The following is a 22,852-nucleotide window of genomic DNA, read 5'->3' as shown; positions in this document are numbered from 1 at the left end:
AGGTCCTTGTGGCCAAAGGTTTTTCCCCCATAATTTGACGAGGCCTCTATCACTTCCCCAATTCTCTCCAGGTGACTTCAAGTGGTTAAAAGAGCTTGTTTAAATAAAGCATTAGCCTGGTCATAACTAGTTATCACAGGCCTGGGTCCCACTGCAATGGCCCCTTCCCAGCCAGGGCCTGTTTATTTTCTCTGTGAATTGAGGTGAAGGAAGGACTTGCTATAAAAACATTCAGGGAGGCTGAGGTAGGCGGATCACTTGAGGCCAGGGGTTCGAGACCAGCCTGGGCAACATGGTGAAACCCCGTCTCTACTAAAAACACAAAAATTAAGCGGGTGTGGTGGCGCAAGCCTCTAATCCTATCTGCTCAGGAGGCTGAAGTAGGAGAATCCCTTGAACCCGGGAGGCGGAGGTTACAGTGAGCCGAGATGGTGCCATTGCACTCCAGCCTAGGCAACAGAGCGATACTCTATCTCAAATAAATAAATATTCAGATATGTTATCATAACTTACAGACAGTGCAGCTTAATAATGAACAACACCTCATATTTGGATACAGTGCTTTCACATACATTATTTCATTTTTTAAAATTTCAGCTCCCCACACCACCCTTCTGGGAGATAAGGAAAGTACTGTTACAGTCCATTTTCCAGATGAGAAAACCGAGGCTTGGAGAAGCTAACCTGCTCCAAATCAGTTCTCTCCTACTTAACTCTACAAATGGCGGCACACATGTGTGTTTGTTGTTCCTGTGTGTCTGTGATGGTATATGTGTAGCGGTATGGATGTTTTTTGGGAGTGCTACAGAAATAAACAAAATAATACAAAAAAGTAAATAAGCGGCCGGGGGCAGTGGCTCAGGCCTGTAATCCCAGCACTTTGGGAGGCCGAGGTGGGCGGATTGCCTGAGGTCAGCAGTTCGAGACCAGCCTGACATGGAGAAACCCCATCTCTACCAAAAATACAAAATTAGCCAGGCTTGGTGGTACATGCCTGTAGTCCCAGCTACTTGGGAGGCTTAGACAGGAGAATCGCTTGAACCCGGGAGGTGGAGGTTGCAGTGAGCCGAGATCGCGCCACTGCACTCCAGCCTAGGCAACAACAGTGAAACTCTGTCTCAAAAAAAAAAAAAAAACAAAGCAAATAAGCAAAATAAATGAGGGTATGGAGTGAGAAGAAACACATCGGATTGAGGAAATCTTCATAAAACTGAGGATATTTCACTGTTAGGAGGAATAACAGTATGAGTTGCTCAGCTGAGGTTGTGTGACGGCTGGCTAGCAAATTCATGAGTATTTGAAGTCAGACCACTTGCTGCTCCAGCATTTGGAAGATGAGCAAAATACCACACCATCTTGCCACTATGTGTCTTCTTTTTTTTTTTTTTTTGAGACAGAGTCTTGCTCTGTCACCCAGGCTAGAGTGCAGTGGCTCGATGTTGGCTCACTGCAACCTCCACCTCCCAGGTTCAAGTGATTCTCCTGCCTCAGCCTCCCGAATAGCTGGAATTACAGGCGCGCACAACCACATCCAGCTAATTTTTGTATTTTTAGTAGAGATGGGGTTTTGCCATGTTGGCCAGGCTGGTCTTGAACTCCTGACCTCAGGTGATCCACCCACCTTGGCCTCACAAAGTGCTGGGATTACAGGCACGAGCCACTGGGGCCAGCCCAGAATATGTCTTCTGTGTTAGAAAATGTGTACACTGGAGCAGGGGTGGAGGGGGGAACAACACTCCAAGTAAATGGGTTTTAGAATCTTTGTTTTAAAAAAAAAGTGAGAGAGAGAGAGAAAAGAGAGATGTAGTCTCACTATAATGCCCAGGCTGGTCTCAAACTCCTGGGCTCAAGAGATCCTCCCTCCCCGGCCTCCCAAAGTGCTGGGATTATAGGCATGAGCCACTATGCCTGGCCAGTTTTGGAATCTTTCATGTTGAATTTAACCAAAAGCTGATTTTGGGGAACCTCGTTGTATCCTCCCAGCCCTACATTCCTTCTCCCCTGTGCTTTTACCACAGGTGCCCTGTTATGACAAAAAGGAGTGACCAGGGAAGTGTGTGTCCTAGGAGGGTCAAGGGATCAAGGGGAGTAGGCGTCTTGGTCTTCCCCAAGCCCTGTTCTGTGCTGATACAATCCAGACAGACTGGCCCCTTGTCCCCTGCCCTTTGTGTTCTGAAGTTAAAAAAAAAAAAAGACAGTTGTGCAACTTGAGTCTGTCCTGGTCTGTTTACCAAGCACTGGAGCATGTGCTCGGAATGAGTCAAGCGATGAACTTCCAGATCATCGGCTGTTTACCGGTGGCTGCTGGCTGACATGCCTCCTCTGCACAGCTGGTTCTGATAAGCCACATGGTAGTTTGTTTGAGAGTACTCAGATGGTCCCACACACGTGGTGTTAGGGGGCTCTTCCTATCCCAGAATGTGCTCAGGGAGAATCAGCTGGTTTCTGAAATCTCTTTTCCAGCCTTTTCCCTGGAAGGCTCAGGAATCAGTTTTGCAGATTTATTCCGGCTCATTGCTTTCTACTGCATCAGCAGGTAAGGCCTCTTCCTCTCATACGGTTTCAAGGCCCTGTTTGGTGTGTGGGATATAATTAACCTGAGGTTTCTTAAAGGACCTAGGAGGCTGGCCACCTATTTGATGTTGATGGATTAAGACTGGTTACTTAAGTAAAATGTTCCCCAGGTGAACAGGTTCACCAAGTTCACACCATGCCAGGCTTCAGGTCAAAACAACTACCCCAACCCCTCCAAACATAAATTCTCCTTCATATGATTATTTCTTCAAGCTGCTCCCAGGGCTCCTTTCAGCCAGACCCATCAAGCAGGAAACACGCACACATGCACATACGTGCACACATGCACACACACACACACACAGAAAGGGACTGAGCATGCAAACCTGTGACATTGAAAGGTTCATGATAATGCCTCTGAAAACTCTGCAAGGGATGGAGTTCATTCTACAAATGTGGGTTCCTTAAACCGGCCCGTCAGTCTTGTCCTTCAGGCCAACTGGGTGCCCACGTCCTTTTCATAACCAAAGCAGCTGTTTTGTTCTACACAACGTTAACTCCAAAATCAGATTCTTTTTTTCTTTTTCTTTTTTTTTCCTTTGAGACAAAGTCTCACTCTGTCACCCAGGAGGCTGGAGTACAGTGGCACGACCTCAGCTCACTACAACCTCTGCCTCCCGGGATCAAGCAATTCTCCCGACTTAGCCTCCTGAATAGCTGAGATTACAGGCGCCTGCCACTATGCCTGTCTAATTTTTTGTATTTTTAGTAGAGACAGGGTTTCACCATGTTGGCCAGGCTGGTCTTGAACTCCTAAACTCAGGTGATTCACCCGCCTTGGCCTCCCAAAGTGCTGGGATTATAGGTGTGAGCCACCGCACCTGGCCCAAAATCAGAATATTAACCAGAGTAAACAGAGTGTGAAAGGCCTTCTTTTTTTTTTTTTTTCCATTTTTTTTCTTTCTAGCAATAACAGTTTTTTCACATCACGTGTTTTTTCAGTAAGAATCAAAATTCTTGTTATTTGCAGGGATCGGCATTGCCTCCTCTTATGGGGCTGGACTCAATTTGACCTTCTCTGTCTGTGCATGGCCGCTGATATGGCAGAGACAGGAAAATGTGTTACTAGGATGTTTTCAGACATCACTTCTCACAGCAATCACACATATAGGCTGGGGAGTTTATTTGAGTTTGGCTCAGTTTATTTTCATTTAAGGATTAGGTTGTTTCTCAAAGACTAAGTGCCTGTTGACTAGACTCTGCCAGAGGGCAGGAGGCACTATGCTCTTTTTTTTTTTTTTTTTTTTTGAGCTGGAGTTTTGCTTTTATTGCCCAGGCTGGGGTGCAATGGTGTGATCTTGGCTCACTGCAACCTCCACCTCCTGGGTTCAAGCGATTCTCCTGCTTCAGTCTCCTGAGTAGCTGGGATTACAGGCATGCACCACCATGCCCAGCTAATTTTTGTATTTTTAGTAGAGACAGGGTTCCACCATGTTGGCCAGGCTGGTCTCAAACTCCTGACAGGCAGTCCGCCCGCCTCGGCCTCCCAAAGTGCTTACAGGCATGAGCCACCGTGCCCAGCCAGGAGCCACTAAGCTCTTTACCCCTGAAGTCTCCAGGTCAGCTGAAGCCACATAATAAATGGCCTCAGGAAGGGGAGGCACTTCCAGAGGAGGAATTCAGTGCTGCTCACCAGCAGGAGGAAAGTGAGGGCTTTGCTGAGAATGGGACCAGTACCTGGGAGCACCTCACAAGAGGATGCAACCTGCCTGCCATGATTTGGGCAGGATCACTTGAGCCTGTGTAAGGAAAGGTGCTGCCCAAAGAGAGGAGGCTGGTGCAGAAGCACAGCCCCTGACACACACACACACACACACACACACACACACACACACACTCTCATCCCCAGGGAAGCGCACACCTGGTCTGGCCTAAAGTCAACCAGTTTGGAGGAGTAAGTATCAATGCTAACATGTTGGCCAGAGGTGAAGTCGGCTGATACTTACTTTTCACAGCTTGCTTTTTGGTAGTTGTGGAGTTGTTGGGAAAAATCATTACACCTACAAAGCAATATTTGGCAATAGCATAGAAAAGATACCATCAGTGTTCATGGTAGACTGGAGGGCCTGCTGTCCAGGACTGTTTAAAGATCCAAGGAGATAAAGTATATGAAAACCTTATAAACTATAAAGCTTGATACCAATATATAAGGTACTTAGAGGAAAACTCCAACATTGATGTTTTGCAGCTAGGAAGGCCAAGATTAATTTCTCCGTTTGTTCCAACATGCAAAGATATTTGATGTTTTTGTTTCTCTTTCTATGCTACTCATCTATGTTCTTGGCAGTTGGTAGTTGATTTACCCAGTCTTAGAAGAATATTTGTGACATTTTTTAGTTGGTTGTTATTATAGAAATATATTCAAGTAAAGAAAATGATCGGATTATTGGTTCTGGTGTTTCACACAGCACGCATATGCAAATATGCATTGCACAGGAGAATTCACGACTCAATAAACATCGGATTTGCCACAGTGGGAAGGCTCACTGAAAAGTGTTGCTGAGAATACAAATAGTGACTGCACACCTTCGCCCCCAATGCCTGGCAGCACTCTGTTGATTTGGTGTTATCAGTGTAGTAAAGAGAGTACTAGAGTCATTTGGAGTCTTGTTAAAATGCAGAATCCAGTTCAGTGGGTCTGGGGTGGTACCTGAGATTTTGCATTTCCAGCAAACTCCCAGGGGATGAGGCTGATGCTGCTTGTCCTCAGACCAGAATAGAGGAATAGAGGAAATAATAATTTTAGGGGTCTTCTGTATCTGTGCTAAGCACCATACATACATATTTCTAATCCTAATGGCAACCCTGTACATTAGGATGATGAAAACACTGAGGCAGAAAAAGTGAAGCACGTGCCCACAATCATTCAATCAGTAAGTGACAGTTGTGGGAGTTGAACTCAGGCCTGCCTTCATGTCAAAGCCCATATTTTCCCACCATACTATTCAGCTGCACAGACCTTAGGGCCCAACACACCTGGGTTTCGACCCTCACTTCACCTCCATTAGCTCTGCGAGGGTGTGCTAGGGACCTCACTTACCTGCGTCATCATCTGCTCCTGATCCACAGAATGGGGGAACACGGCTTCCTCCCAGGGGTGGTCCAGGCCCCACACGAGTTACAGTGCCTGCTGTCATTTAATAGTAGTTGCCCGATGATCTTTGTCCCCTCGCCTTTAGAAGTCTATGTGTAGAGCCAAGTTAAACAAAATGAATCTAGACTGTACATGTTTTAAGTCTTGGGTGAAACATTTATATCGAAGATGATGGCTTTTGTGTGTCTGTTATGCAAGCTTTAGAATTGAGGCCCCTTTCTTTAATAGGATGTAAGTGAAAAGGCATCCCTGTGTGAGTGTGTGTGTGTGCACGCGCGTGCTTGTGTGTGTGCACGTGTGTGTGAAGATGCTGGGATGCACCCTGGTTGGCACAGTGGGAGAGGATGCATATACAACATCTAATTTTCTAGTAGATCAAAGCCTGAAAGCATCCATTAACCAAGGACAGGTGTGGCTTCCTGTCATATATCATTAAGAAAAATCCAAACCAGTCACATGATGTTTAAGCTCCAGGTACTGCATTGAGCAAGGTAAAAGCTTAATATAAACATAGGTTGGTTTTGTTGTATGCAGTTTTCCCCCCAAATTGTCTGAGGAAAGTAGATTTTAATTAAGTTGGTCTGGCCATACAAACATATATTTACAGGCTAGTTTGGTGTTACAAGGTTCTGGTTCCCATTAATCTTCATTTGAGATTATCATCAGGGTTGCCGCCCTGCCATGTCAGGCAGCAGCTATTACAGACACAGCCATCCCCTGCAGTGCTGCCTGCTTCATCTCAAACAGACACAAGTGGCCAAGCAAAGGGGGTGCTCACAACATTTGAGGACAAATGGAAGGTCTCGTGGAAGGAAGAGGTGATCTGGGCCTGACCCCAAAGAAAGAGCAGCCTCCTGGCTTTACCTTAGCAGAGTAGTACAGTGTCAAAACATTCTTGGTTTGTTTGTTTTTTTTCTGTTCATTGATTTACTAATTTGTCATTCATTGTTAACAGCTTCCATGGCTCCAAAATTCTCCAGTCATCCAGATTTAATCTGGTTTATCCAAGAATGTTGCCTAATTTTACTGTAAACAATAGGTTGTTTGGTATCATTATTCTTGCCAGTGGAAATTCTCAGCATGTCTCATGATGACAAAATCCAGGCAGGACTCCAAGTTTTGTTCCTTACTAGCACCTTCCAGCCACAGTGGCCTCCTTGCTGTTCTTCATCCATGCCAGACCCTCCCCACCCCAGGGCCTTTGCACCTGCTGCTCATGCTGCCTGGAAGTTCCTTCCCCTCATGATTTAACCCCTGGCCACCATTAGATCTTCAGTCAAATGCTGCCTGCTCATGAAGGCTTGTCTGGCCACCTTCACACTCAAATACTCTTTATTCTTCTTTCCTGCTTCACTTTTATCCACGTCATGCATCTCCTTCTCGTAGATTCTGTAAATTGTGTATTTGTTTATAATCTATCGGTATCCTCTGATGTGGAGCTCCATGCAGGTAGGAATTTCCGTCTGTTTTGTTCCCAGCCCCTGATGCAATGTCTGGCACATCGCAGATGATCATAAACATCTGTGGAATAAATGAATGAATAATTATTTCTTTGTAAGACTACTGTCACCACTGGAAAAAAAAACAAACCCTCTCTTTTGATTAAGTCACCATAGTTATTGAATATTCATTCATTCATTTATTCATTCAAAAGCAATTTCTGCCGTCTGTGTCAGGACAGTGTCGTGCTTTGCCCTGTGGGGAATTCATCAGTGCTTAGAGCATGGTCATAACCTTTGTGTATGAACATGAGCAAATGTTTAAGTCTGCCTTTGCCCTTTCCAAGCAAGCAAGTCATGGCCCATGGCTGTGGCAGGCCCCTGATGCTGGCTGGCTCTCTCCTGTTGGATCTGTTGCTCTCTCTGCCATGTGTGTTTGTTCATCTGCACATGGCACCACGCTGCTTGGGTGCTGGGGTTATTGGCATGAGGGGCCTTAGACTTGCTTTCCTATTCAAAGTCCGGTCTAGGGTCCAGCAGCATCAGCCTCCTCTAAGAGCTTGGCAGAAATGCCAGATCTCCAGTTCCTCCCAGACCTCTGGAATCAGAGTATGCAGTATAAGAAGACCCTGGGTATCTATCTGTACCTTGGAGAAGCTCTGCCTCCAAACACAGGAGAAAGTTTTGTCTCTAGCACACCAAGGCCAATGTGTGGGCTCTAATGGGAAGATTTTATAAGTAAAGGCAACAGATATTCATTGAGAGCCTGCAGTGTGCAAGGCAATGGGCTAATTCATCTCAGTTTAGGATTCCACATTCCTGCCCAGGCAGTTTCCGGCCAACATTCACATGGGCATGCAGTAAATTGGCACATAGTGTTTTATATGCATGCCAGATCTGCCAACAGAGTCAGCAATTCTGATGTAAACTCTACATACCTTTTAGCTACTCAGCAGGGCAATTGGGTCCCTACTTTGATACTGAAACTATGCTGGCTTTTCTCTCAGCCTGTGCTGAGTGTGGTAATAAGACAGGAATTGTAAGTGTTAAGTTTTACCACCAGGAAAGATAACTTCTGGTTGATATGGTATGGTGTCTACTTAGGACATTTTAAACAGTTTAAGCTAAAACGTCTCTATGATGAAAATAAACACCAGATAGAAATCAGACATGTAATTGCAAACATTCTCTCTTTTTTCTGAACAACAGGGATGTTCTGCCGTTTACCTTGAAGTTGCCTTATGCCATTTCAACAGCCAAGTCGGAGGCTCAGCTTGAAGAACTGGCCCAGATGGGACTAAGTAAGTGTGTGCCCCCTGCCTAGGTCTATCTAAAAATGAATCCACGGAGCAGAGTCAATGGTGGGCTCACTGAGGCTACATTGCTTCGTCAGTCTCTCCAACTTCTCCATCAATGAGTTTGGACTACCCAAAATGTTGACGTCCTCATGTAAACATCTGTAACGTGTTGATGTCTTCCTTTTCTGAGGAATCTTGCTGGGGAGAGGCAGCACTTGACAGAAAGGGAAATCCAGTGTAGTGCATCTCGCATGCATATTTTTTTTTTTTTTTGAGAAGCACATGGGCATTGATGGCACTTCTGTGCTTTGAGGAATTTGACAGCACAGACATCTAGAGTAACATCTGTCCCACTTCCTCTCTCGTCATTCAATTCTCGTCCTGCTGCTCCAGGCCATGTCCTAACCTGTCATGGATCCTTCCTCCGGCAGCTGGGTACTTGCTTCCCCGTCCTGTCCCTTTGCCGATGTCCCCTAAGTCCGCACAATTCTGCCGGACAATAGTTGACAATGGATCAAGACATACAACTCACCCACCTTAACCTCTTTTCCCCATTGCCCTGGGGGAATCTATGTGGGTTTAGCTTTTGCAAAAAATGTTCCTCCTAGATCAAAAGAGGAAATTCTCTTAAGATTTTAGGACTTCACTCACTATGATACTTGGCCCAGCAAATAAAAGATGTATGTCTTCCTCCTCCAGCATATTTTTCTCTTAAAGAACTTGTTTTGAAGCAAGTATCATTTCCAGGGAGGCTTCAGAGAGGAGCCTGGGCATGGCTTTGAATTCCCTTCTGCTGAAACTGCTTTTTTTTTTTTTTTTTTGAGAGGGAGTCTTGCTCTGTCACCCAGGCTGGAGTGCAGTGTTGAGATCTCAGCTTACTGCAGACTCTGCCTCCCAGGTCCAAGTGATCCTCTCACCTTAGCCTCCCAAGTAGCTCGGGTTACAGGCACTTGCCACCACGCCCAGCTAATTTTTGTATTTTTAGTAGAGACAGCGTTTCACCATGTTGGCCAGGAAAGTCTCGAAATCCTGACTTTTGGTGATCCACCTGCTTTGGTCTCCCAAAGTGCTGGGATTACAGGCATGCACCACCGTGCTCAGCCATGAAACTTAGATTGTATCTGTAGAAGGATTGCCTTCTGTGTTTCAGGCCTGTCAGACGGCAAGACTGGGTAATGGGACTTGGAAAGAGAATCCTGGTAAAACTCTCAGGCCATAGAAATGTCCCTATTTTAAAGTTGGCACCTTCTCTTGCAACTAAGTTCTGCATACCTTTGGAGAGAAATTAAAATACTTGCTGAAGTTAAGTCAATATTGTCAGCTAGATTCCAGGCCTCTTGAAGACATGCACCGGGTCTCAGTTCTCTCTCCTGACCTCTGTCCACATAGCTCCAGTTTGATGGTCCTGTGTGCATAGTGCTGAGTCTGAAGGACCGGAGTATCAAGGACAACGCTTGTGCTATGCCAAAGAGAGGGGAAAAGAGTTGGCTTCAGTGGCTACTAACCAGAAGCGACTAAGGGCTAATTAACATGTATTCGACTTGTGATTCTCAATGTGCATATTATCCATTTTGTGTAGAGATAGCATATTTTAAAATTCTGTGCCTTGGTAAAAATACTGTTCATCAAAGTAATATTTCTCGAGGGTCTGCTTTGTGCCCCAGACCAAGGACTCAAAGATTAATAAGATCCCCTCTTACTCCTTGTGACCCTACCCACTGCCAATGAGATTTGTAGTTTATATGGGAGATACATACACACATGAACTAAGTATACAAAGCCTTACAGAAATTTTACAGCTGTGACAGTATAAGTCTAAGGAGGACTCAAAGGAGATGGAAGTCGTTTCTCAAAGACCTGCTGTCCTGGCTAATAGAAACATAAGGTTAATCTGTATGTAATCTGAAATGTTCTAGTAGCCACACAGGTTAAGTTGATTTTAATAATTTACTTTGTTGTATTTAATATATCCAAAACATTATAATTTCTACATGTAGCCAATATAAAAAAATTTTAAGGTATGAAATGTTTTACATTCTTTTTGTCATACCAGGTATTCAAAACCCAATGTATATTTTATACTTACAGCACATCTCAACTCAGGCCCTGAATGTTTGTCAGAAATACATGGCTTATATTTAGATTTCATTAAATTCACAGTTTAAAAAGTAGATTCTCATCACCAAGTTCCAAAGATACTTAAACGTTTTCCAGTGACTGAACTGAGCATCAGTTCTAAAATTTAAATTGAATGACACTGAATGAGATTTGATACTCACTTCCTCAGTTGCACTAGCCGACTGCAAGTGCTCAATAGTCACCTGTGGCTGTTGGCTTTCTTGGACAGTGCAGGAGTAGGGAGAGAGAAGGAGGGATGCAGGACAGATGACATAAGGCAGGTGACACGGCTGTCACCTCACAGATAAGGCAGGGCTCCCAAAGGGCTTCACCTCAGCCATTCTGGGCCCATGGGAAAGAAACACATTGCAAAGCATAGCTAGAGATAGAGAATACCCATTCCAGGCCAGGCGCGGTGGCTCACGCCTGTAATCCCAGCACTTTGGGAGGCTGAGGCAGGTGGATCACCTGAGGTCAGGAGTTCGAGACCAGCCCAGTCAACATGGTGAAACCCCGTCTCTCCTAAAAATACAAAAGTTAGCCAGGCATGGTGGTATGTGCCTGCAGTCCTAGCTACTTGGGAGGCTGAGGAAGGAGAATCACTTGAACCTGGGAGGTGGTGGTTGCAGTGAGCCAAGATCGTGCCACTGCACGGGCGACAGAGCCAGACTCCGTCTGCCTGGGTGACAGAGCCAGACTCCGTCTCAAGAGAAAAAAACAGAATAACCTATCCCAAATGGAAATTATAACAGGCACCACTGATCACAGCACTACCTCCCTCAACTTACATGGAACACTGAGACTCATCTGCAAGAGGAGACACAAGTAGTGCGGATCAATAAGCAATCTGCACTACTTTGCAGAGCATTGCATATTTATGAGCACGGTGAGGAGGTTATATAGGATTTGGGAAGGAAGGGCTCCAAACCACAAAGGTAAATGGTTGGGCCTGCACTGCACATTAAGCTTGCTGTGGTTTTTCTGCTGATGGAACCCATGAATGTAGTTTTCCTCCTTTGGTGGTTTTAATGCTGAATGTGTAAAACCCTAGGCAGATTGTGTAACATCCCCCAGGCCCAGCTGCTGGTCCTGCCCATTAAAGGGGAACTTCAAGGCCCGATTCCTTGACTGGCAGCTGCACCGTGGAGGGCATCCCAGGAGAAGTTGTTGGGAAAGGGTGGTGTTGCTTTGTAAGTCGGTTCAGTTTTTGTAAAGCAAGTCAGGAAGCCCCAGTGACCTTTTTTGAGCTTATATTGGAACAATTCCATTCCTTTTTTTCTTCTGACTTACCTGTGAAAAGGCAGGGCTGGAATCCTATGTTGGCCAAGCCATTTCTCCAGGGCTTTGAAGTGACAGGCCCCTGGAGCTTTCCTGTGAGCCCACAGCTGGGCCTGGCAGGCTTTCTGCCCTTTCCAGTAAAGGAATGCAGTAAACCCGAGTACAACGCACCCCCCACCCCACCCCGCAAGACTCGCGTTGTCATGCAGTGTGCTTTTTTTAATTTGTGAAGGAATGGTCTGAGAGTACCGTATTTACATTCTTGTGTTCACTGATAATGACTTTCAGATTTCTGGAGCTCCCCAGCTGACAGCAAACCCCCGAACCTTCCACCTCCCCATAGGCCTCTGTCCTCCGACGGTGTCTGTCCTGCCTCCCTGCGTCAGCTCTGCCTTATAAATGGAGTGCATTCTATCAAAACCAGGACGCCTTCAGAGCTGGAGTGCAGCCAGACCAACGGGGCCCTGTGCTTTATTAATCCCCTTTTCTTGAAAGTGCACAGCCAGGACCTCAGTGGAGGCCTGAAACGGCCGAGCACAAGGACTCCCAACGCGAATGGCACGGAGCGGACTCGGTCCCCCCCACCCAGGCCCCCGCCACCCGCTATTAATAGTCTCCACACAAGCCCTCGGCTGGCCAGGACTGAAACCCAGACGAGCATGCCAGAAACAGTCAACCATAACAAACATGGGAACGTAGCTCTGCCTGGAACGAAACCAACTCCCATCCCTCCACCCCGGCTGAAGAAGCAGGCTTCTTTTCTGGAAGCAGAGGGCGGCGCAAAGACCTTGAGCGGCGGCCGGCCGGGCGCGGGCCCGGAGCTGGAGCTGGGCACAGCTGGCAGCCCAGGTGGGGCGCCGCCTGAGGCCGCCCCGGGGGATTGCACAAGGGCCCCGCCGCCCAGCTCTGAATCACGGCCCCCGTGCCATGGAGGCCGGCAGCGGCTGAGCGACATGAGCATTTCTACTTCCTCCTCCGACTCGCTGGAGTTCGACCGGAGCATGCCTCTGTTTGGCTACGAGGCGGACACCAACAGCAGCCTGGAGGACTACGAGGGGGAGAGTGACCAGGAGACCATGGCGCCCCCCATCAAGTCCAAAAAGAAAAGGAGCAGCTCCTTCGTGCTGCCCAAGCTCGTCAAGTCCCAGCTGCAGAAGGTGAGCGGGGTGTTCAGCTCCTTCATGACCCCGGAGAAGCGGATGGTCCGCAGGATAGCCGAGCTGTCCCGGGACAAATGCACCTACTTCGGGTGCCTAGTGCAGGACTACGTGAGCTTCTTGCAGGAGAACAAGGAGTGCCACGTGTCCAGCACCGACATGCTGCAGACCATCCGGCAGTTCATGACCCAGGTCAAGAACTATTTGTCTCAGAGCTCAGAGCTGGACCCCCCCATCGAGTCGCTGATCCCTGAAGACCAAATAGGTAAGTATCCGCTTTTTTAAAATATAAAATCTATTGTAACTCTGTCCGGGCAGTGCCACCTATGTTTGTTATTTTTGATGAAGTTTATTCCATCAAAACAACACCCAGCTCCACCTTCTCTCCTGGTTTGAATGGAAAAAATCAGTTTCTCAAAGTAGGTGCTAACTGCCAGGCTCAAAAATGTTTTTGGAGTGGCAGATTGGAACTGCAGAGTGATTCTATTCAGGGATGGCGTTTGGCCCTCTGTGGGTCCAGCTGCCGCCTGCTGTGGGTCCAGCTGCCGCCTGCTGTGGTAACGTGTGTGTGTTACATGGGCTGGACGTTCCTGGAAGTGCGCTTCTCTGCAGGCTGTGCATACATACAAAGGTATTTTTGTTATCTTGTGAGAGGCAGTGGGTATTTTGTTCTGCCTTGGTTGCAAAGTAAACTTTTTATTGAGCTGTAGCGTATGTTCAGAGAGTACAAAACTCAGATATGCATTGGAATGAGTTTCCACCGCGAGCTTACCTGTGGGACGACTACCAACCTCTGGATAAGCAGAACCTGACCAGCATCTAGCGAGCCTGGGACCCCTGTTCTCCCTCAAGGGAACCATCCTGCTGGCTCCTCATCCCATAGACTTCTGTAAGCAGCACAGCTTGAGAGTAAGCAAAAACTGAAAAAGACAGGTTTGTTTTGTGTACCTTTAAAATAAGTAACATAGTTTGGAGGTCACATGAAAGGTGTTTTCTGCAACGTCAAGGGGAAATACTTTCTTTATAATCTCATTTAAAGGATGAGTTGCTAATGGTTACTTTGGCCAAGGCAGATTTGACTTTGGCAAGCAGTCTTTTTTTCCAGGGTGAGAATGTTGAAGCGTTGTTTGTTTGTTTGTTGTTTGTAATTTTAGAAGGTTGACTCTTGAAGGTTAATTTCAGAGACTTTATTCACTAGGCAGCAGGAGCAGTTGGAGCTACCAAACATTTCCAGGCGGTTCAGAAGCTAAACCCCAATTTTTTCTTTCTGATTGGTTCCATTTGTTGAAAGTAGTAAACAGTGTGTGATAGAGGACTCTTTCTCTCTCTCTCTTTTTCTCTCTCTCCCCACCCCACCCCCCTCGCCTTTTTTCTCCTTTAAGTGATTTTCAGCAGCTCTTTGATTTTCTCACAAGGAATCAAAGCCTTGTTTGTTTTCTTGTGGTTTGACTGAGGCCAGGCCTGGTTGATCAGGGCGTGGTTAAAGCTGGGGTGTTGCTGGAGTGAGTGGCTAAAGGAATGTGCCCTTGTGAGGTGCCTTCTAATTGAAAAAGACGTCAAGGAGATGACAGAATACCCATGCAGGCTGCCTCTTTCCCCATCCCACCAGAGACCCGCTCTCAAGGGAGACCGCATCAGACTCAGTATTAACAGAAACCCAACCTGCAGGGGAAGCTTCCTCTTAGGGGCTGGGGTCGGAGGGGGTGCAGCCAGGCAGGCGCTGATGTCAGGGCTGAGCTATGTGGCCAGCGGCGCCAACCAGCCCACAGTGCCTGGCCTTCCCTCCCTGCTGATGCTGTAAGCACCAACCCAAGTTAGTCCCGGGAAGCTCTTCAGCCAGCTCCTTTTGTAGTTAAATTTGGATATGGTACTTGCTCTTAGAACTCAAGGACTCATTCATTTTCTCCAAAAACATGCTGAAAATTATATACTTCACTACTCTAGAAGGATGCAGCTTTTAATTTAAAATGATTTATGGAGCTTCGAGTACGAGCCCGGCAGCCTGTCCAATCTATTCCAGTGGGTCCTCACCTCATCCCTGTGAACAGGCATCGGCATCCTTTAAGGATTGGAGAAAGGCAGGGAGGGCCGTGCCAGGCCATACCATTTGTCCGATAGCCACACTCCCTAGTAAACTAGCAGGTGCGGTATTTGAACTTCCGTCGGATCAGAAGCCCACGTTTGCTGAGCTCACTGTTCTGCTGCTGCTGCTTGTGTTTCTACTTTCTCATCAGTAGTTCAGGGGAATTGTAACCGCAGGGCCAACCCTGTGTTGAGGCAGCTCAGAATAAAGCTCTCTGTTGAGGTATGGGTGTGGCCTCCACAAGCATTGCCATGCTTTTTCCATGGGTTTGTCTGGTTTGGTTTTTTTTAAACTTTTGCACTAAAAGCAGTCAGTTCCTCCTGTTTCTTCACCAGTTCAAACTTTCACTATACTTTCAAAACATCATTCTGTTTTGAAAGTATAGTGAAAATGTTGGACTTTTGAAATAAAGAAGGTGAGTGGGAGCAGAGGTCAACCTGAGAAACTCATCACAAGTCCAGGTGGAAGAAAAGATGTGACCCTAATTATTAGAAAGCCAGTCCCCATAGAGGTGCACTTTACTGGATTAGGCCTCTGACCAGAACATGGACTTAGATAGCCCACTTGTCTAGGTGGGCTTAAAAACTTGTCTATGTCTGCTTTAAAAAAAAAAAAAAAACCGATTTCTATCCTCATTTCCTATAGCTTCTGAAGAAGATAGCTCTGAACTAGAAGACAGAATTCTAATTTAAAGCCTAGATTTATGCAACATCCTGAAGTCAAGAAGGTAGGAGGAGATATTACACTGGTTTACTCCATGTATGTTAGGGCAGTCATTTTTAGGTGAAAATGAACCTATGAATGCATGCACATGTATCCCTTTAGTATGTGGAGATAATACTCATCTGTCTTCTTCAGAGGGTGGTTATTCAGTTGCATAGAGAAAAGCTAATGAGAAAAACAAATAGTTCTCACTCACTTTCCTTTTGCCCATGTGCTGGTGTCACTATCCCTTCTAGCACTTTCTGGACAAGTGCAAATGATAAACAGTGAATCAATCTCAAAACTGAAAAATTGCCCCTGTAAATGATTATGTCCTCTCTTGGAGAATTTGCATTCTATGTAGACTACCCTTTGGAGCATTTCCAACCAAAAGCCCAGCTATGCAGAGTTTCCTGAATACATGTTCATTGCCTGGCACCAGCCTGGCTCTCCTGGTTGGAGGAAGAAGCCAACGCGGTAAGATACGGGCTTGTTCCTGTGTGCGACAGCTCTCTATTCATTCCAGGCCACATACTGGGCTTCCCACCCAGAGAGCTATCACCTGCTCTCACCCCTCCAGAGTGGTACGTGGAAGAACAAACAAATGCTTTCATAAGAAGAGTGCAGTTTGGGGGCCCTACTTAAAGCCTTGGGATCAACCACTTCATGGACAGTGTGCTGCGCTCATTGCTGATGATTCATGCTATAGGATGTAGATGGGGTGAAATCACTTCCTGCTCCAACACACACTCCTCACTGGTGGGTGTTCACATCCCACCACTCTTGCTTTAGTCTTTTTCAACCCATGGGGGAAATCCATCCGAAGTTTCGGGTAGAGAAATCTTCATTTTGCAGAACTTGTTGCAATGGTGTGGTTAGTGTTTTCATTTTGGTAAAATGAAGTTTATTTCTGACTTGATGTCAGTCTTGGGAAATCCCTCGGTATTCAAGGCTTGTTTCAAGAAAAACAAAATTCATCCAACTCCAAAAATGTTAGTAATCTTAAAGTTTCTATTTCATTCAGATACTCTCCACAGACTATCAGCAGTGATACAAAAGAGCCAACTGTTCATGTTCTTAAAAGTCAGTAGTGGAAAACAAGACAGTACTGTGTTTATTTAAGTGCTACAAACCAAAATGTATGGTTTCTCCAAAGAGCAATTTAATGATTTGAAGAAAAAGTATCCCAAAAATCAGTTTCCACATATTTCAAAGATCACTTCGATTTACGTATCTAAGTGTTTTTTGTTTGTTAATAGAGAAATGATACGGAAAAGACACCAGAGAGTACAGCACACATAGAAAAGGGGATTGAAATGATTCCAGAGAGTACAGCACACATAGAAAACAGGACTGAAATGATTCCCGGGGAGTTAAACAATCACAACTACTCTGGTTCAGATCTGTTTTTTTTTTTTTTTTTCAAGTGAGTATTTAAGCTGGCTCTAGCTTCAATATCTAGTGTGACTTGGTTTGTTTTTAATTTTTCAGGTCACAGTTTGGTTCAAGCCCCTGAGTTATCTGGGTCATTTTTTAAGATAAAGAGCTATTCTGGGGCCAGACGTGTGGCTTACACCTGTAATCCCAGCACTTAGGGAGGCCAAGGTAGGTGGATCACCTGAGGTCAGGAGTTTGAGACCAGCCTGGCCAACATGGTGAAACCCAGTCTCTACTAAAAATACAAAAAAATTAGCCAGGCATGGTGGTAGATGCCTGTAATCCCAGCTACTCGGGGGGCTGAGGCAGGAGAATCACTTGAACCCGGGAGGTGGAGGTTGCAATAAGCCAAGATCATGCCATTGCACTCCAGCCTGGGCAACAAGAGTGAAACTCCATCTCAAACAAACAAGCAAACAAACAAAACAGCTCTTCTGAGAGGTGTAGCCAGGGAGACATGTTAGTGCCAAACAGAGATTAAAACCTTGAATCTTCTGACTTCTGATCTAGTACATGTGACCCTATCGCCTGAGAGAACAAATGTCCTTGTAGTTAACAAGAGGTAGAGAAAAAGAAGAAAGATTGTGGTATGCAAAAGGATACTCGTATTATTTCCAAAAATTAATTTAAATAGAAAACCACAATAGAAAGCACCTGTTTTTCTCCCGTGGGACATCCTTTGTTGAATAATTTTTACTTTAGGGCACAAAATGGGGTCAATTATGTTACATCAACCAAAACAAGGTTGATACCCCTGGAGTTGTGACTCTCTGCCCCGGAGCCCCTGACTCCATGACAGCCTGCACAAGGGGGCTATTAGCTCAGTAATTCAGAAAGACCTTGCTCACAAGGTGGGTGGGGGATGGCATCACAAAATAAGTCACACGAAGGTGTCTGCTCCAGAGTATCTTCTGACCATATTCCTAGAGTCTTTCTACCTCCCAGGCAGGAAACCTCACCGGGTAAAAGAGGAATTCGTGTAGGAATTGAGGAATGTCACCCAAAGGACACCTAAAATGCTGTATGAATTTTGTGGCAGCATCAGGCTCTTTAGGGCACACCTATGTTTTCCCACCCCTCCACTCCAGCCAAAAGGAGGATTCCCACTGGACGCCTCTGTGAGGCCAGCACTGCGTAGATGCAGCCCTCCCTGGTCCTCAGGTCCTACCCACAGCCTTGTCTCACTAGCTCAGTCTAGCAATAGGGCACAAGTGGTGTAGACACAGCCCCCACTCTCTTCTCGCAGACACAGTATCCACTCTGGAGCTTCTCAGTTATTGTCCAGGCCCAGGGGAAGTCATAGCCGCCGCCTCTGTGGAGTCAAAGCGTGCAAATTAAATGCATCCCTGTTTTTAAAAGAGCCAAGTGAGAGCACTGGTAATCGCTCCTCGTGGGCGGCCCTTTATGGTTTACAAAGCACTTTGATGTGTAGAATCCCCTTTAATCCTCCGAATGCCTTGGGAGGCTCCATTTATTGCCCTCACTTCTATAGATGAAGAAACCAAAAGCGTAGCAAGGTCAAGCCAAGATGCAAGCGTGACTGACACGGACCCTTGGCAGGCCTTGTCTATACTTCTGGTGGCGGGGAATTACCGCTGCCTTCCAGTTGGTTTTATGTGGCGGGAAGGTGACCTCAGAGGTGAGGGCACATCACACCAGAGGGTCCTGCTGTCTGCATGACTCATCACTGCCATTGTTCTCCCGATCCCCTGGCCAAGGCAGTGTATGCCAGGTTTCTGCCCTGTAAGGTTAAAGATTCCCCTCTTTCCACACTCTGTTCTTTGGAAGCAAGTCACTTAGCACTGCCCACACTCAAGAGATGGAGTGGAATTAAGCTCCACCTCCCAGAGGTGAGAGGATCTACATAAATTATTTGGAATTCTTCCATAAGGGAGACTGGTCTCTTCTTCCCTGCTTTCATTTTTCCTATCCTTTTACTAAAAGACACTGAAATCAGTCTGATGGAGTCCCAACATCAAATATCACACAGATGTAGCCCATACTTTTGTAGACTGGCTTTTCCTGAAGCCCACCAAAATGAGCGGAAACTGAAGTGGATCAAAGCCCCAGTGCTTCTTATCCTTATTTCGGCCCCCTTCCTTGCTGGGCTAATGGGATCTTCCTTAAAATCATACAGTGTCATTTATTATTTATTATTTATTAGTCAAAGTGTGCATGGCCAACAATACTTAAAACCAATCCAGGTTACAGGACATCCCTGCAGAATGACAGGGTGCCCCACACCTGCCTGCCCCACACCTGGGTGATGATTTCATCACTAGAGTTACACATCTGTATTCTGCAGGGTAAGGCATAATTCCATGTCTTCTCCCAAAGGAAGAATTTTCTGTTAAACTTCACACTTTTGGAATGTGTGCTGCATGAGGGCCTCGTGCTGGGGACTTCAGCTGACACTAGGGACTGCAGAAACCCAGGCATGGTTTTCAGAGGGCTTCGCCTCAAAGAGAGAAGACGAATTGACTCTATGTCAAGGCAGAGACAACAAAGAAAGCAGCGTGCTTACGAGGCATCAGATGCATAGAAGTGCTCCTGGTGGAGACGCCTCCCAGTCCTCCCAGCAACCACCTTGGGAAACTGTGAGTGGCCCCATTTTACAGATGAGGAAGCTGAGGTGGGGAAAGGTCATCTTCTTTGATGGTTAGAAACCAGAAAGCTACGCATTGAAACTCTGCATCTGACCTGAGTGCCCCTGCAACCCCAGGCGGCCTGCCGTTTTTGTGTAGTTTGTAATAGAAGATTAGCAAAATGCTGTCATGGCGGCTCCGGTGTCATATTTTCAAGATCCTGCCTTCCACCCTCCTCAGCCACCAGCTCTGCTCACGTAAGATAGAGAAGTTTCCTGACTGAAAGTCAAGGGCTAGTGGTGGCTCCGAGGAAGGGCTCAGGCAGGTCTGAAGCCCTGACTCTGCTGTGGCTGACTTGTGGGTGCTTGGTCATATTTCTTAATATCTCTGTGCCTCAGTTGCTTCACATGTAACATGGTGTTGTAGACGCCATTGTGCTCTGCCCACCGACACTTGCTTACCAGTCTGACATCCAGCTTCTAGCACCTGTGACATTTTGCATGGGGCTTTCACCAGAGCTCTGGCCCAGGGTGGGCTAGAAAGCCTGGGGAATTGATGCCCATCCACCTCCAGGAGCAGCCTCAACCAGGGTCTGAAGGGAGCATGTGTATCCGTAACCCAGCTGCCTCTCTCTCCTCCAGGGGGAACAACTCTAAGGCATGTTCAATGCCGCCTCTTGGAGTTCCCCAGCAGGGCTGAGATCCACCTGCCAGTGGTGATAACTGGCTTAATAAAGCAAACTATATTGGCTGCCTTCTCTCCCCAGTCAGTGCTTCCTGGGATCACTTCCCAAATTGAACCACTCACACTCAAATCCTTGTCTCAGGATTGGCTTCTGAGAGAACCCAAACTAAGACAAATAGGGATTATGCACCCATTTTAGTCAAAGAATTGTTTAAATACCTGTAAAGTACTTAATAGACATACTGAGCTTTCACTCAGTGTTAGTTCTGATCCTTAATCCAATAATACAGCCAAAGGAGAATATGCTAGCACATAAAAAAAGAAAGCATCAAGCCGTTTTGCCCTTTTTGTACCAAGGGAGGTCTATGTGCCATCTCCTGACTTGTCAGACTAGAAGTAACCTCGGTTGCATTTCTTCTCCAACACCTGGGAAAGTCACCTGACTTCCAAGCCTCATGGCCATCTGTAAAATGAATGACAGAATGACAGTAATTCCAGCGTTGTAGGGCTGAAGTGAGGGTTAATGAGGTAATACATATAATATTAGACTAGGAAGTGCTGAAATAAATGCCCCAAAAATGTTAGCAATTATAAACGTTTACATGTCCACAATTTGACTTCCCTACAAGAAAAGGCCCATATCTTGTTATCAAACATTAGCTTCTATTCTACTACTTTACCTTTTTTAAAAAAATCAGAATGCTAGAACTAGAATAAGTTAAGAGGTCATATGATCTAAACTCATGGCTTTTTAAATTTTAAATATGTTTATGTATTTAGGAGGTACACGTGCAGAATTCCAACATGCATATGTAGTGTAGTGTGAAGTCTGGGCTTCTGGTATACCCATCACCTGAATAATGAACATTGTAACCCAATAGGTAATTTTTCAACCCTCACCTCCCTCCCACCCTAACCTCATGTTATATCTTTGTCAAATAACTTTAGGTTGTAACCTGTACAGTTTTTTAATTATGATTATACTTTAAGTTCTAGGGTACATGTGCACAGCGTGCAGGTTTTTTACATATGTATACATGTGCCGTGTTGGTTTGCTGCACCCATTAACTCGTCATTTGCATTAGGTATTTCTCCTAATGCTATCCCTCCCCCATTCCCCCCACCCAACGACAGGCCCTAATGAAGCTGGAAACCATTGTTCTGAGCACACTGTCACAAGGACATAAAACCAAACCCCCATGTTCTCACTCATAGGTGGGAATTGAACAGTGAGAACACTTGGACACAGAACGGGGGACATCACACACCTGTACATTTTTAGTGCAATCATGTGTTGTTTAACGATAGGGATACATCTGAGAAGTGCACTGTTAGAGAATATTGTTGTTGTGGGAACATCATAGAGTACTTACACAAACCTAGGTGGCATAGCCTACTACACACCTAGACTGTATGGTGTAGTCTACTGCTCCTAGGCTAGAAACCTGGACAGCATGTGACTATACTGAATAGTGTAGGCAACTCTGACACAATGCTAAGTATCTCATATCGAAACATGTCTAAACACAGGAAAGGAACAGTAAAAATACGGTATCAGAATCTTATGGGGCCAGGCGCGGTGGCTCATGCCTGTAATCCCAGCACTTCGGGAGGCTGAGGCAGGTGGATCACCTAAGGTCAGGAGTTCAAGACCAGCCTGGCCAACATGGTGAAACCCCATCTCTACTAAAAATACAAAAGTTAGCTGGGTGTGGTGGTGCATGCCTGTAATCCCAGCTACTCAGGAGGCTGAGGCAGGAGAATTGCTTAAACCTGGGAGACAGAGGTTGCAGTGAGTCAAAATTGTGCCACTGCACTCCAGCCTGGGTGACAGAGCGAGACTCTGTCTCAAAACATAAATAAATAAATAAATACGAATCTTATGGGACCACCCTGGCAGATATGGTTCATCTTTGACCAAAACACATCATTATGAAGCATGTGATTATATTACGTGGTTTAGACTCTGGGTGTGGTTAGATTCCCTGGAGAATATTGATTTTTACTTTGTATTGTTTTAACAATCACCAATTCAGTTAGGTTCAGACTGCTGGCTCTGTCTTGCCTTCCGTGGACAATGATTCTGATGGCCGTCCAGACAGTGGCAGTGAGAGGGGAAGGGACTTGGCCTCCTCATGGCTCCCAGGGCTCTTTCTAACATGAGCAATTTCTCCAGTCTTCAGCTTTGCCTCTCAGAGTCTCATTGCCTTCTGGCCAGCAGCGGAAACGCAGAAAGTGCACAAACAAAGCCACTACATTGCTGGTGTTGTGATGTCTCCAGCCTCTGGAATCCATGCTATAGGTGGTCAGCATGAAGGAAAGGGTCAAGGTTTCTGGCTCTCATCCTTAATGGAGGAGTGAATCAATTCTTGGAGAAGTAATACGAGTGAATCACTTCTTGTC

The 22,852-nt window shown here is 46.0% G+C and overlaps 1 protein-coding gene across 12 annotated transcripts in view; it reads left to right on the top strand.

Annotated features, from left to right (window-relative positions):
- RIN2 (Ras and Rab interactor 2) overlaps window positions 1-22,852 on the top strand; it is a 250,681-nt gene that overhangs the window by 210,183 nt on the left and 17,646 nt on the right. For 11 of the 12 annotated variants that reach the window (XM_033185479.1, XM_033185474.1, XM_033185472.1 and 8 more), the window contains 3 exons: window positions 2,464-2,536; window positions 8,317-8,408; window positions 12,090-13,223. In XM_033185479.1, coding sequence (XP_033041370.1) covers window positions 2,464-2,536; window positions 8,317-8,408; window positions 12,090-13,223 — 1,299 coding nt within the window. The remainder of the gene's footprint in view (window positions 1-2,463; window positions 2,537-8,316; window positions 8,409-12,089; window positions 13,224-22,852) is intronic. The other variant, XM_033185484.1, reaches the window with a different exon arrangement.

This window comes from Trachypithecus francoisi, unplaced genomic scaffold (genome assembly GCF_009764315.1).
Source record: "Trachypithecus francoisi isolate TF-2019V2 unplaced genomic scaffold, Tfra_2.0 Lachesis_group21, whole genome shotgun sequence".
NCBI classification, from domain to species: Eukaryota; Metazoa; Chordata; class Mammalia; order Primates; family Cercopithecidae; genus Trachypithecus; species Trachypithecus francoisi.
Note: the sequence above shows the minus strand (reverse complement) of the source record. Positions and strands in the feature narration are given on the sequence as shown.